This window comes from Podarcis raffonei, chromosome 12, assembly GCF_027172205.1.
Source record: "Podarcis raffonei isolate rPodRaf1 chromosome 12, rPodRaf1.pri, whole genome shotgun sequence".
Taxonomy (NCBI): domain Eukaryota; kingdom Metazoa; phylum Chordata; class Lepidosauria; order Squamata; family Lacertidae; genus Podarcis; species Podarcis raffonei.
In genome coordinates this window covers 20565466-20579748 of record NC_070613.1, presented here as the reverse complement: position 1 = coordinate 20579748, position 14283 = coordinate 20565466, and the positions used below count along the sequence as shown (strand labels likewise).

General features: G+C 41.0%; 1 protein-coding gene and 1 long non-coding RNA gene across 6 annotated transcripts in view; one reads left to right on the top strand and one right to left on the bottom strand.

Annotated features, from left to right (window-relative positions):
* The first annotated feature begins 85 nt into the window (after positions 1–85).
* On the top strand, positions 86–10546 carry LOC128423966 (uncharacterized). The gene is made up of 3 exons (XR_008332907.1): positions 86–190; positions 874–957; positions 10303–10546. It is a non-coding gene; the product is annotated as an uncharacterized LOC128423966 (long non-coding RNA).
* ODAD2 (outer dynein arm docking complex subunit 2) overlaps positions 1892–14283 on the bottom strand; it is a 92097-nt gene continuing 79705 nt past the window's right edge. For all 5 annotated transcript variants that reach the window (XM_053409643.1, XM_053409645.1, XM_053409642.1 and 2 more), the window contains one exon: positions 1892–2269. In XM_053409643.1, coding sequence (XP_053265618.1) covers positions 2156–2269 — 114 coding nt within the window. In that variant the 3' untranslated portion in view covers positions 1892–2155. The remainder of the gene's footprint in view (positions 2270–14283) is intronic.

Sequence of the window (14283 nt, the reverse complement as noted above, 5' to 3'; positions counted from 1 at the left end):
TTGATAATTGTGCAGTCATTAAAAAAAGATAAGAGGAAACCAGTTTGTTTACTGCTGCTTCTATTTTTTTTTTTAAAAGATCACCTACACATACTAGTGCTTTTAAACCTACCACATGCCTGTGAGGATGTCTGAATTTCTATTCAAGGACCATATTTCCTGAGATAAAGAAAGATGAAATGTTAAAATGGTTAGTATACATACACATCTGATATTTCCTTAACAAGAGAAAGATAAAACAGTGTGTAAGTGGGTCATAACATATTTTCATACGCTTGAACTTTAAGGGGAAATGAATATAAAGCTCACGTTTCAGTGCCTATTTGAGCATCCTGGGACAATTGATTAGTTGATAATGAGTGTCTGTCATCAAGTAATAAATCATACAAGCAGGAAGTGATAAAAGAAAGGCTTTCTTGTCTGCTGACAGACATTTGTGGTGAAAGCTCAAGTATTTCTCTTCAGTTCAAAGGAGGGAAAGTCCTCTCTGTTAACTCTCTTCCCAAAGTGCTATAGTATTTCCCTAGGAGAATGGTTTTGTGAATGGTAAAGATATCCCACCCTCCACCCCCAGCTTCTTAATGAAAGAAGGCTTAGTGGTTTTGACATCTACTGGGGTTTTGTTGATTTACACTCACCAAGAAACTGACCCAAGCAAATTGGAAAAGATACCAAACGCATTCTGAAAGCCTCAACTCTTGAGAATAAAATGAATGTTGCCAACCACCTGCCAACTAGAATTTAGATTTGAAAAATACACATAAAGAAAAATCAGAGGACAGAACTGCTCCAAGACGTTTTGATGCTATTAGACAGAAAATAAAAATTGTGTCCCCAGTGATGATAGTCACTGGGAACTCTGTCCCCTTAAAGGTACTCCCAAGATCTGCAGTCTGAGGTGGGCTGCCTCACCCCATGAAATGGTAGGGCCAGCCCTGGAAAGGAGTGCAGAATCCTGTAAGTATTCTGATAACAATCCAAAAAGAATGTTTTATTTTATGAAAAAAATAAAAATGGAAGCAGCAGAGATTGCTTTATAAGGTTATTTTTGGTTTATTATCCCATGCAATATGTAGGATAAAGCTACTGCCTACCGGGGCTCTCAGTGTCCATGGCGATGCAGATTGCTCCCAGAGAGGCTTACAAATGAATAAAAATAGCACAGTCCCTGTCCTACATCAACAGGCGCCATATCAGGAACACAGACTTGGGGCATATCTACAATGCAGACTGAAAGTGTCTAACAACCACTCACCTGAAGCAATTCTGGAAACTGTGGGGAGAACTGGGGATTTTCAAGAAAGAATTCTAAAGATTCTCTCTGCTTCCCATGATACTTTGGGGGGAAGCCATGGATAGAGTGGTAAAAGAACACGGGGTGCATTTGTACTGTAGATGTGTTTTGAGTCAGAAGAGGGAAATGACAACGAGAGAGTTCCAATGGGAAAGCCTAAAATACTTGTTTGTTGTATTATTCTCATTTAGTGAATCTAGTTGGGAGTTTTAACACTTGATCTTCTAATCATGTTCATAACGTGACTCTAATCCAATTAAGTGATTTCTTTAGCGCTGCTAGAACTCAAGTGATATTTGGGGAAGTCTTGGAAGCATGCGGACAATTCCGTCTGTTTGAAGTACTTGTGCATTTCCAGATGTGAAGTTGGGGGCATGTGGTGTATGGCGTCCTCTCTGGAGATTTGTAAGTACTCAAACAAGCAAAGCCATAATGACAGAATGATTAGACAGGTTTAGCAAGAAAAGAATTGCTTGAGACGCCCAGGAATGAGGCTACAACCACACACAGTAAGGGAAAACATCTTTATTATATGCCCATCACACGCACGCACACACACAGAAAAAACTTACATTTTTTCGATAACTTCTGGTGCAACTTTAGAAAAGGTAAAAAAAAAAAAGGGACTAAAAGAGGGACTGAAAAAATAGTATGGTAAATTAAATTAAAGAAGGATTTTTCCAAATTTTGTTCCATATCTACTTCTTGTGTTAATTCTGATCAGATGTAAATCAGCCGTAAAAATAACCCAAATGCACATTTCTGAGGCATTCTAATCCAGTGTCTGCCCACTCTGAGCTTGCAGGCTGCAGTACTAAAAAGGAAAGTTCAGGGGACGTGGTGAAAACTGTGTTTGGAGTTTCAGCCGTACTTTGCTTTCTCTGTAGCTAGAGCCAGCCTTCGGATGTTTGCTATGCAACCAGCTGCTGCTTCCTGAAGCGTTTCGTCCGTAGAGCCTGCCATACCCAGCAGAAGCTTGTTAAAAAATAACAACATGCAAGAGAAAGAAAAATGAAATGAGAAGGAGCTCCAAACCAAAACCATTATACCGAAAATAAATTATTTTAAAATAACATGCCTAGAGAAACATATCCAGTAATGAATGAAAATAGCCATATGTTCTGCAGCTCTGGAATGGAGTTTTCAAGGCTGGATTCTCAAAAGAATCCATCCACAGAACAAAAAGTGGCCAAAAGGATAACAGAGTTCCAAAACGGGCTAAACAGATGTATTTAAGATAAGCATATCAATGGTTGTTAGGCAGAAAACACAGGCTATTTCTCAGAAAGGTTGTTTGAAGTAAAGAGTGACCACCCTCATTAAATGTCATGATTGAAGCATCCAGATATTGTCACTGGTCACAGAATGGATTTGGGGTGAGATAATCCATTAACATGACCCAGTGTGACTGCTCTTATGTTTGTTCCACAAAATTATTCACAAAGATAAAACTGATTCCAGGGTCAGAGTCTTCCAACAGCTGAATTTTATTGCCATGCCATGCATCACTTTTTCCTAAGTGGAGATAAATTTTCACTTAGGAAAACAATTTTGTTATGCATGTATCGTGACATGTTATTTTCTGCTGAAGGCACACAGATGGGGTAGCCAGTACAGAAAGGGGCTGTCAAATTCTGTGTACCCATATCAGAAAACAACTCACGTCTGCATGAGCTTTAACTGCTGTGTAGGCAAAAGCTCAGTAGAATGTGGAGTGCCCATAAGGGTAGAAATGAGATGTGATGCTCAACAAAAGGCTGACACTAAAACGCTGCCCTGCCCCAGCTCCACATCACTGGCTGCTGATGGTGGGGATGCAGAAATATGAGGAAACAGGAAGGTTAAGTCTGTTGTTAATTATTATTAAATTATTATTACTATTGTATTAGACTTCTTAGTTGCTTGCTACCCAATGTCTCCAAGTGACTTATAACGCATTATGTTACATTATGTTAAATGTTAGGGGGTGGGAGTGGGAATTCAAGATGGGATTGTTCTTTTCAGCAGAAACCTAAAACCTTTACGCTCATAGATGCTTAGGATAGTAAATGCCAACCACTGCATTGGTGAATTTCCCTAAAACTTGATGTTATACAGTCAATGGAAAAAATATTAGTCGGTTTTGCAGGTGCAAACATTCAGGGTTGTGATTTCAGATAAATTCTTTTAAAAACTGTGGCCTGTCATCAATTTTCTGACAACCAACAGCCCAATTTTTCTTTTACGGTGTGATCAGCCAAATCCAGCTCCCCGCCCCCCGCTGCCCATGGAAATACTCTTAGTACAGAATCAACCACATGGCAGCATGCCTACTTAAAATCTATGCTCTCCACCAATAAAAGGTTGTTCCCGGTCTCTGTTGCAATTTTGTGGCAGCTAGCCTGTGACACAACTGCTTAAACATTTATCTTAAAGGAGCTACACAGAACTTCACATTTTGAAAAGCTTCCCAAACTTTTAATGTAGCCTCGGGTATTTTGAAGTCACATAGCCTTAATTAAAACCCTTTTTCTTCTCAGCCTGCAGCCCTGAGTATTTTGAATCCACCCAAACAACACTGAATCAAACCACAAAAAAATCTGTTATCACTCAGCCCTTGTGCATAGTTTTCATACAGCTCCAGTATTACATAAAATTATGAACTGCTGAATATAAAAGCAGAAATTGAACACAGACTTAAGACCTGTATTCTACCTTTCACTAACCTTCCAGTGGTTGGGAAACACGGATCACAGCTGCACACATATGGTACATGCTTATGCAGATCAAAGCATTTCATACTTCAGGAAGTATTTGTGTTAGACTAATGCACTGAATAAGCATCTTGCCAGTCACCCCTCACCCTCTGACCTCTCAATGTAACTTGTAAAAACATTCCATTTCCTTGCATGAATTCCATTTAAAAATAAAATAAAAAAATACTAAGTTTCTACATATTGAGCACAAAATCCACAGAATCACATAACTCCCAAGGTAGGATTTTGCAACATGGTCAGCGACTACACCAACTCAGAAGAGCAAAAGCAGGATTTTGCCTTAATCCAAAGCACCATTTGCAGACTTGCCTATATAATTAAAAGACACGGTGCATTTATATAAATTTAATAAATAAAATAAAATTAGAGTCTGTTACCAGGGTGTAGCACCTATATTGCAACACCTATGTGAGTTCACAGACAAGGCCAACACACTCAGGATAGAAGTCATTGCATATTGCTAATGTGAGACTAAAAGAGCAGCACTTGGGGATAGTGTTATAGAGCACGGGGCACCAGCAAATGATCACACAGCTCTGTCTACCGGCCGAGAGTTCAATCAAATATTCCACTTTCTCTATAGACAAACTGGCCCTGTCTATTCCAGTGCACTTGGTTTATACACCAACTGAACGTTCTTGCTCTCAGCCTCAAGGGAAATATTGCCACATTGTGGCTTGGGAAGGAATTTTTATATAAGCAAATGCCTGGAGGTTCTGGAGCTTTTATCTTTCCTTAAGACAAAAAACCCCATAATCACCAGGAAATCTGTTTACGCAAGAATTCCTTCCCGATCCACAACATGCTAATAATATCTTGCTGAAAGCAAGAATACCTAGTGTCTGATTTTCAGAGAGGAGGCCATCGGCAGACAATCGGTTTACCTGGTAATTACCAAGTGATACATTTAACGCCTGCTTCTTGGGAGAAAAGCAATGACAAACCTAGACAGCATCTTAAAAAGCAGAGACATCACCTTGCCAACAAAGGTCCGTATAGTTAAAGCTAAGGTTTTTCCCAGTAGTGATGTATGGAAGTGAGAACTGGACCATAGAGAAGGCTGATTGCCGAAGAATTGATGCTTTTGAATTATGCTGCTGGGGGAGACTCTTGGGAGTCCCATGGACTGCAAGAAGATCAAACCTCTCCATTCTTAAGGAAATCAGCCCTGAGTGCTCACTGGAAGGACAGATCCTGAAGTTGAGGCTCCAATACTTTGGCCACCTCATGAGAAGAGAAGACTCCCTGGAAAAGACCCTGATGTTGGGAAAGATGGAGGGCACAAGGAGAAGGGGACGACAGAGGACGAGATGGCTGGACAGTGTTCTCGAAGCTACCAGCATGAGTTTGACCAAACTGCGGGAGGCAGTGGAAGACAGGAGTGCCCAGCGTGCTCTGATCCATGGGGTCACGAAGAGTCGGACACGACTAAACGACTAAACAACAACAACAACACATTTAACACATGCCGGGTTTCATTATCTGTTGATGGGCATGGCTTGCATTAGAGGAAAATGCACTTCTTAAATACAATGGAGTGCTGTGACTGAAAAGTGATCTGTGACATGTCTGCACAGTATGACAACTGTTGGCATACCTTACGAATGAACACTAGGGTGTGAAAATTAGTCTGCAAATCATGCTTCTGTGGACCCACTCAAAGGGCTGCTAATTTCTGTAACAGTTATAAAAAATTAAAAATTAACGTACAGTGGTACCTCTAGTTACGAATTTAATTCGTTCCGGAGGTCCGTTCTTAACCTGAAACTGTTCTTAACTAGAAGTGTGCTTTTGCTAATGGGTCCTCTTGCTGCCGCTGCACCGCCAGCACATGATTTCCGTTCTCATCCTGGGGCAAAGTTCTCAACTCAAGGTAACTCTTCCAGGTTAGCCGAGTTTGTAACCTGGGGCGTTTGTAACTCGAGGTACCACTGTAGTCCCAAGGTTAGGGCCCAACCTAGATGACAGGTAGACAACTAGAACTTCTGTCACTGACATCAATGAACAGGGGAGAAGACTCTGATGTTTCTGTGCTTTATCAATTAATAGCAAAGGCATAGCGCTTGCCTAGGAAATGACTGCATTGCTCAGCTCTCTTTCTCTATATCCTTTGTGTTTACTGATGTGCTTTCCACCACAAAACTCCTAAAATGTCACCCTCTATTTATGTTTCTTTCCACGAACTGCAATTCTGATCAACTCTAATTGCAACATGTTCCCTCAGGCATGCAGCAATTTTCCTGCAAACCTTGCAGATGAGTTAAAGGCAGAAGTATTCCATGTGCCTGATTCAAAACCAAAAATATGCATGCACATAGTGTACATAGGGTGGTTTCAATAAAGCCTTAAGTATGGCATTTTGAAAAATAGGCTATTTACAATTATATCCTGCATGTTCACAGCAGATCTTCTGCCTTCCTCAGTGATGAACCCCAAAATAATTTTCACAGTAGAAGTCCTTTGGATGATTTTGACTTGGTAACCAATTCATTAAACCAGATTCCTATGACTAAAACAGCATTTGTGAGTGCCTCTTCCCAGGGAAGTCCCTCTAAAACTATTGCTTTATCCTTTGTTTCTTTCATGATTCTTTTCCTTCTGGAGCCACTTCACATCTCTCTCTCTCTCTCTCTCTCTCTCTCTCTCTCTCTCTCTCTCTGTGTGTGTGTGTGTGTGTGCACGCGCTTTAAGATGTTTTAAGTCTGCACCTAAAAATATAAAAACACAACAACAAGACAAAGCAGAACAAGCAACAACTTCACAACACAACACCTCTCAACCCACTGGAGAACAACAACCACCCTCCCAACAGAACACTGACCACCAACTACCACCGAAAAAGTGTTACACAAAAAGGGACTCCACATGGACCCCTTCTGATGGACGCAATACCACACTGGACTTGTACATTGACTGCTTCCGCCACAGAATCCAAACAGATGTGACCAGAAAACACCATCGCTTACAACAAAATCTAAACCATGCTGAAAGGAGAGCCATAGAAAACCTCAGAAACAACCCAAACATTATAATTAAAGAAGCAGACAAAGGTGGAGCTGTCGTCATCATGAACAAAACTGACTACATTCAGGAGGCTCACAGACAACTTTCCAATACCGCCTTTTACATAAAATTGAACTCAGACCCCACACAAGAATACAAAAAAGAACTGAACAAGATTGTTAAGGAGCTACCCCCACACATCCAAGAACAGATCCTCACCAACACACCAACAGAACCTCGACCAGGAACTTTCTATCTTCTACCTAAAATACACAAACCAGGAAATCCAGGACGCCCCATCATTTCGGGTATTGGCACTATTACAGTAGGTGTCTCCGGTTATATGGACTCTGTTCTGAAACCATATGCCATCAGTGCTCCCAGCTATGTACGTGACACCACAGATTTTCTGAGGAAAATACAATCTTTAAATAATCTTCCCAACAATACTATACTAGCTACTATGGATGTGGAATCTCTGTATACCAACATCCCACACAACGATGGTTTACAAGCTATAAGGAACACCATTTCAGATAAAACCACAGCGGACTTTGCCACCAAACTCTGCCAATTTGTCCTTACCCACAACAACTTCAAATTCGGTGATGACCTGTTCCTTCAGATCAGCGGCACAGCAATGGGCACCCGCATGGCCCCACAGTATGCCAACATCTTCATGGCAGATTTAGAACAACGTTTCCTAAACTCCTACCCACTCAAACCTCTCTTGTACCTGCGATACATTGACGATATTTTTATCATCTGGACACATGGTCAACAGACCCTAGACACCTTCCACCAGAAATTCAATGATTTTCACCCCACAATCAACCTAACAATGAATCAATCTATGCAAGAAATACATTTTTTGGACACTACTATAAAAATACAGGATGGACGCATAGACACCACCTTATACCGTAAACCAACTGACCGACAAACATATCTACATGCCTCTAGCTACCATCCCAAACATACCAAACAGTCCATTGTATATAGCCAGGCACTACGTTACAGCCGTATCTGTTCCAATTCTACAGACAGAGACTCTCACCTAAGAGATCTACAGCAAACCTTTTTAGAACTAAAATACCCAGCAGATGAAGTTAGACAACAGATCAACAGAGCCAGACAGATACCCAGAGAGAACTTGCTGCAAGACAGACCCAAAAAAGAAAATAACAGAACACCTCTAGTCATCACATACAGCTCCCAAGTTAAAACAGTACAACGCATCATGAGAGATCTACAACCTCTCCTGGACAATGATAGTTCTCTTTCTCAAGCTCTGGGAGGAAGACCTTTCATTGCCTACAGACAGCCACCCAATCTTAAACAACTCCTAACCCACAATAATACTACAACCAGACGTAACACGGACACTGGCACCAGAGCCTGCAATAAACCCAGATGCCAACTTTGCTGCCACATACACCCGGACAACACCATTACTGGCCCCAACAACATCACACATACCATCTCGGGACTATTTAATTGCTCATCGTCTAACATTGTATATGCCATCAAATGCCAACAGTGTCCTTCAGCTCTCTATATTGGACAAACAGGCCAAACCTTACGCCAAAGAATAAACAGACATAAATCGGACATCAAGAATCACAAGACAGAGAAACCAGTAGGAGAACACTTCAATCTCCCAGGACATTCTATACAAGATCTCAAAGTAGCTGTTTTACTACAAAGGAATTTCAGAAATAGACTGGAAAGAGAAGCTGCTGAATTGCAACTCATTACCAAACTTAAAACCATGGAGAGACCTGGTCTGAACAAAGACATTGGATTCTTATCTCATTATAAATGACAAAGCTATTTTTCACCTTCTCACCTCACCCCTTGCTTTTTCCTGTAAGACCTATTGCAGTCGTTAAGAGTCGTCAACAGGCTCATCACAGCTATCTGCCAATCACCCATTCCCACCACCCTTCTGAGTAATACCCCTCCCCACCTTCTCACTATATAGAGGGATCTGGCAACTTCTGTTTCAAGTGTATCTGAAGAAGTGTGCATGCACACGAAAGCTCATACCAAGAACTAACTTAGTTGGTCTTTAAGGTGCTACTGGAAAGAAATTTGTTTGTTTGTTTGTTTGTTTTGAGAACATAAACCGCAAGATGGCATTCGGTTTGTTTGCGACAGTATAGCCACAGGCAATACCATGCAAACATAAGAGCAACTGCCATTTTTTGTAAGTCTGGCAAAATAAACAAACAAGAGTTTCATTAAAAATAAATAAATCTTGGGCTGATTCATTTAGATTCTACAAACATGCTCCACACACATGCATACAAGAATGCGTATTTTTGTTTAAATGCATACAAACCTCATGTGCTTTGGGGGAAATGCATACCAAAATACTGTTAATTGCAGTGTGTGTGTGTGTGTGTGTGTGTGTGTGGTGTGTGTTTAAAACAGATTGGGGCTGAGGCAGGGCAGAACAGACTTACAAATACACACTGAAAAAAGACTGATCCATTCCTACATCAGAAGTGCAAAGGCAGTAGCTGAACCACATGTGGGGAGGTGTCTATGTGGGCCCAACTTTCTCAAGAGGTCCATTGCCAAAGAAGCTTTCAAAATGAAACTTCGAATGTTTTTGGGAAAATGTGTTTTACCCTTCTTGGAAATAAACTGCAATCATATCTAGTAATAGAGAGCAACATAAATACTGATCTTAGCTTGCAATATATTTATTTAACTTAATGTCATCATGGCTGCTTCATTTCACTATCACAATGGCAGGCTATTGTTTCTGCATGATGCTAGAAATTACTGGAGACACTTTTCTATTTCAGTTTAGTGCTTTGCTTCTTCCACATAGTATTTTATGAAACAATGTCAGATTCCTTGCACTGTGATCTTCTAATTAGCAAAAGGAGAGGAATAGTAGCCAGTCTCCAAAAGAATATTTTACATGATTTTTATAATACAACATAAAAAGAAAATATTGTCTTGAACTAAAACATATGGCGGAAGCACATCCAAAAAAGTATCAGTCTAGATGCAGCCAACGTTTTGCTTTCAACACTGAATCAGAGACTGGAAACATTTGAGGCACCCAGGTTTGTGTGTTGTTTTACACATGTAATTTGCCTCTGTGAAAAAAAGGCTTCCTGTTTGATTAAATGATAAATAATACAACATGTGGTACAATCCAAAAATAATTAGGGTGAAAACTCAGTTGCCATTTCATTGCTACTTAAATCCAGAGCTTCTTTCTGCTTCCAGATGAACGAAAGGGTAACACAATATTTGGAACGCACACACTGCCGAAAGAGAACTTGGCCTCTGATACTGTGGCCGAAAGTGAACAGATTCCAGCTGAAAATGGACACTGGGAAATTCCCTTTTGGACTGAAACCTAACTATTGGCATGCCATCAGAGGATGCATTAAGCCAAGATGCTCACTAAGCCCTTACCCCAGAACAAACAGGAGATGTCAGAAGGTGGATCCAGGGGGCTGACTGCCTTCTTTTCAACTCTTTCTTAGGAACACTTATGGTAAGGCGTCTCCTGGTGTACCAATGGCCCATCTAGTCCAGCATCCTGTTCTGACAGTGGCCAACCAGATGTCTATGGGAAGCCCAAAAGGAGGACTTGAGCATGACACCACTCTCCCTCTCTTTTGGTTTCCAGCAGTTTGTATTCAAGAAGCATACCAGCTCTGACAGTTGGTAGGCAGAACATAACCCTTGCAGCTAATAGTGGCCTTTTCCTCCATGATTGTCTAATCCTCTCTTAAAGCCATCTAGGTTGGTGGCTATCACTGACCCTTGTGGGAGCGAATTCCACCGTTTCACTATGCATTATGTGAAGACATGTGGTGGAGTCTGCCCCTTTTATTAATTTGAGTTTGCTGGACTCCAGGCCCTCTTTTTATTGGACTCTATTTTTGTTGGATTCTATCTGCCTGCAATTTGGCAGGCTTAATCCAATCTGGAGGGGCTCCTATACCTGTAAATTTCACCCACTTTGGCAAAAGAGGGGAAAGTAACATCAGATTTTAAATTATCCATTACAGTGAACTTTTATACAGAGTTGTTCAGAACCCAAAACACAGACTGAAGTGGAAAGAGCACAGAGTGACCCAGAAACACACAGTATCAGAATCTGTAAAAACATACAATTACAAGGGGACTCTTGGAACTTGTGAATGCCTCTTCCTCATATAAGTAGGTTTTAGATGTGTACTACAGATTTAAAACCAGAATCATTTTAACCTTCATAGGTAAAAATATCATTTGTATTTAGTGAACGTCTTTTAAGTGTGGGGAGCCACTTTAATTTAAAAAAGCAGAAATATGTGCTGTCCTTAGGAAAGAATAACAATTACTCCTTTTGTCATCCTTAGCATAGGACCAGAGGGATTAAAATTACAAGATGGTGGGGGAAGCTTATAAATGTTGCCTAGCATGCTTTCAAGTTCCTGAGAGTATAAACCTAGAAAACAAGAAAGCTAGTTAACTGAAAGTTACTCTTACGGGTGACCCACATTGATAATTACAATGCGTAAGCTTGGCTCCACGAAACCATTGTTAGCACATCATCTGTTATCACTATGTGAACACAGTAACTGTCAGCTTAATGCAAGGTTAATAAATGTTTATGCATTGCCTGGAATTTCAGCTGATGTTTTACAATGGTGTTTGCACGAGGAACATGGCAGAAACAACGACAGAGCAACGGTGGGTGGTCCCTATGGAAATAGGCAATAGTTAGTGGATATGCAGACTTTGAAACCTATTTTTGAAAGAAGTGAAAGGATTTGGATCAGTCCAAACTGGTTACAATGAGGTATTATCCAAAACTGTGAACACACCACTGGGCAAGAATTAACTGTAGATAACTGCAATTAGCAGGGGGATCTAATCCTGTGGCAAATGCTATAATAATCTGACATATGGATATGGGCTGGAATCCAAAGTGGTGTGTGTGTGTGTGTGTGTGAGAGAGAGAGAGAGAGAGAGAGAGAGAGAGAGAGAGAGAGAGAGAGAAACAGGGAGTTCCTGATTGCAATCTGCCCCCACCCTTGGAAAACTGCTATTGAAAATCAGGATGTCCTAAGAATGGGCTTCCAAATAGCATAACTTGTGGTCACGCAAGGTATTTGAGGGAAGTCCTAGTGTGCATGACAAAGCATTTGGGCATGTGCTTCTGGCTCTTTGAATCCAGGCCATGATCTTAGTTCAGCTGTATTCAAGCATATGTAAGCTGTATAAATAATTTTTGAGTCTTTGATGTGGCCACCAACACACAGAAGGACAAGGTTGGAGGTAGACAGAAATAAAGGAAGAATAGAAAATGTAGGAAAAGAACAAAAGGAGCAGAGGACAGGAGAAGCAAGAAAGAGCAGGAGATGCAGAATCGTTGGTGGAGGACAACAGGGTTTGGTGTGCAGTAACTTTATCCTGTTCATTGGTTTCCATGATTGCACATCCTTCCTCTTTCTCCACAGGTTAAGTAAATAGTCTTGGAGAAAAAGGAAGGGTAAGAATCTGCAATCAGAAAAGGGAATGAATGGGGGAACATCTGCTCTCTGACCAGGGAGCAAGAGGATCTAATGCAACAGGCAAACATGATCTTCCCAAATGTAGACCTTTCCTCTTATGTCAACAGAACTCCAGTTGCTCCACTAGCTTTTGTGGAGAACAGGGACAGGCTTATGAATAGGTAGTACATTAATAAGGAATCATATTTGGACTCTGGAAACAGTAAAGTATGGGGTGGGGATACATTACCCATCAACACTTGACAAAGTTCCCCATGATATTCTTGCAGAGAAGCTGGTAAAATGTGGGCTAGACAAGGTAACTGTTAGGTGGTTGAATGACCAAATGCAAAGAGTACTCACTAATGTTTCCTCATCATCCTGGAAAAAAGTGACAAGTGGGGTGTCACAGGGTTTTTTGTTGTTCAACATCTTTATAAATGACTTGGATGAAGGTATTTAGGGGGTGCTCATCAAATTTGCAGATGATATCAAACCGGAAGGGGTAGCCAATGTTGTTGAAGACAGGACCAAGAGGTCTCAGTAGACCACAAGCTTAACATAAGTCAACAGTGTGATCCAGCAGGGGGGGAAAGAGCTCATGCAATTCTAGGCTGCATCATCAGAAGTATAGTGTCCTGATCAAGGGAAGTAATATTGTCACTCTATTCTGCCTTGGTCAGATCACACCTGGAGTACTGTGTCCAGTTCCGGGCTCCACAATTTAAGAAGGGTATTGACAAGCTAGAATGTGCGCAGAGGAAGGTGACCAAGATTATCAAGCGTCTGGAAGCCTTGTGTGGAACAGTTGAGGGAGTTGGGTATGTTTAGCCTAAGAAGAGATACGATAGCCATCTTCAAATACCTAGAGGGCTGTCACGTGGAAAATGGAGCAAGCTTGTTTTCTCCTGCCCTGGAAGGTAGGACCTGAATGGCTTCAAGTCAAAAGAAAGGAGATTCCAACTAAACTTCAGGAGTAACTTCCTGACAGTAGGAGCGGTTCAACAGGGGAACAGGCTCCCATGAGAGGGAGTGGACTCTCTTCCTCAGAGGTTTTAAAGTAGTGGTTGGATGGCCATCTGTCATGGCTGCTTTACTGGAGACTCCTGTATTGGAGGGTTGAGGTAGATGGCCCTTGGGGTCCCTTCCAGCTCTACAGTTCTATGATTCTAGGATTGCAGAGCCTATCCCTTTCTTCAATACTGCACTATTTAGTTAGATTGAGAAGGGGAAAGGTCAGGCTGGAGACCCATTGAGTGGGGGGGGGGAAGATGTTACCTGGCTAAGTATTCAACTGAAGTCCATTTTGAGAACCATTAGTCTACATCATTAAAATTAGAATGTTGGAGTCTATATACAACTCTAAGAGTTTTGGCTCAACATTTAGAAAAACTCAAATCACTGTAAACATTCAGAGAGTACAGAAAGTCTTATGGGATATAAAATTCATCCCTTGAAAAGCAATAGGAGTTTTGATAATCCAGAAAATATGAAGCCAAAGGTCTTATAGCATACTTTCACCTGAAGTGTTTTTTCAATTTTATGTTTATGCTATTGTATTTTGAGAGACGATTAACATACAAAGAAGGCACTTGAACTGACAGACAGGACAAAGTTCTTTGTGATAGATATATTACACACACACTTGCTTCCATTCAATGGAAACTCATTTTACTAAGATTAAAAGAGGAGCCAGGTGACTCACCATGTGTAATAGACA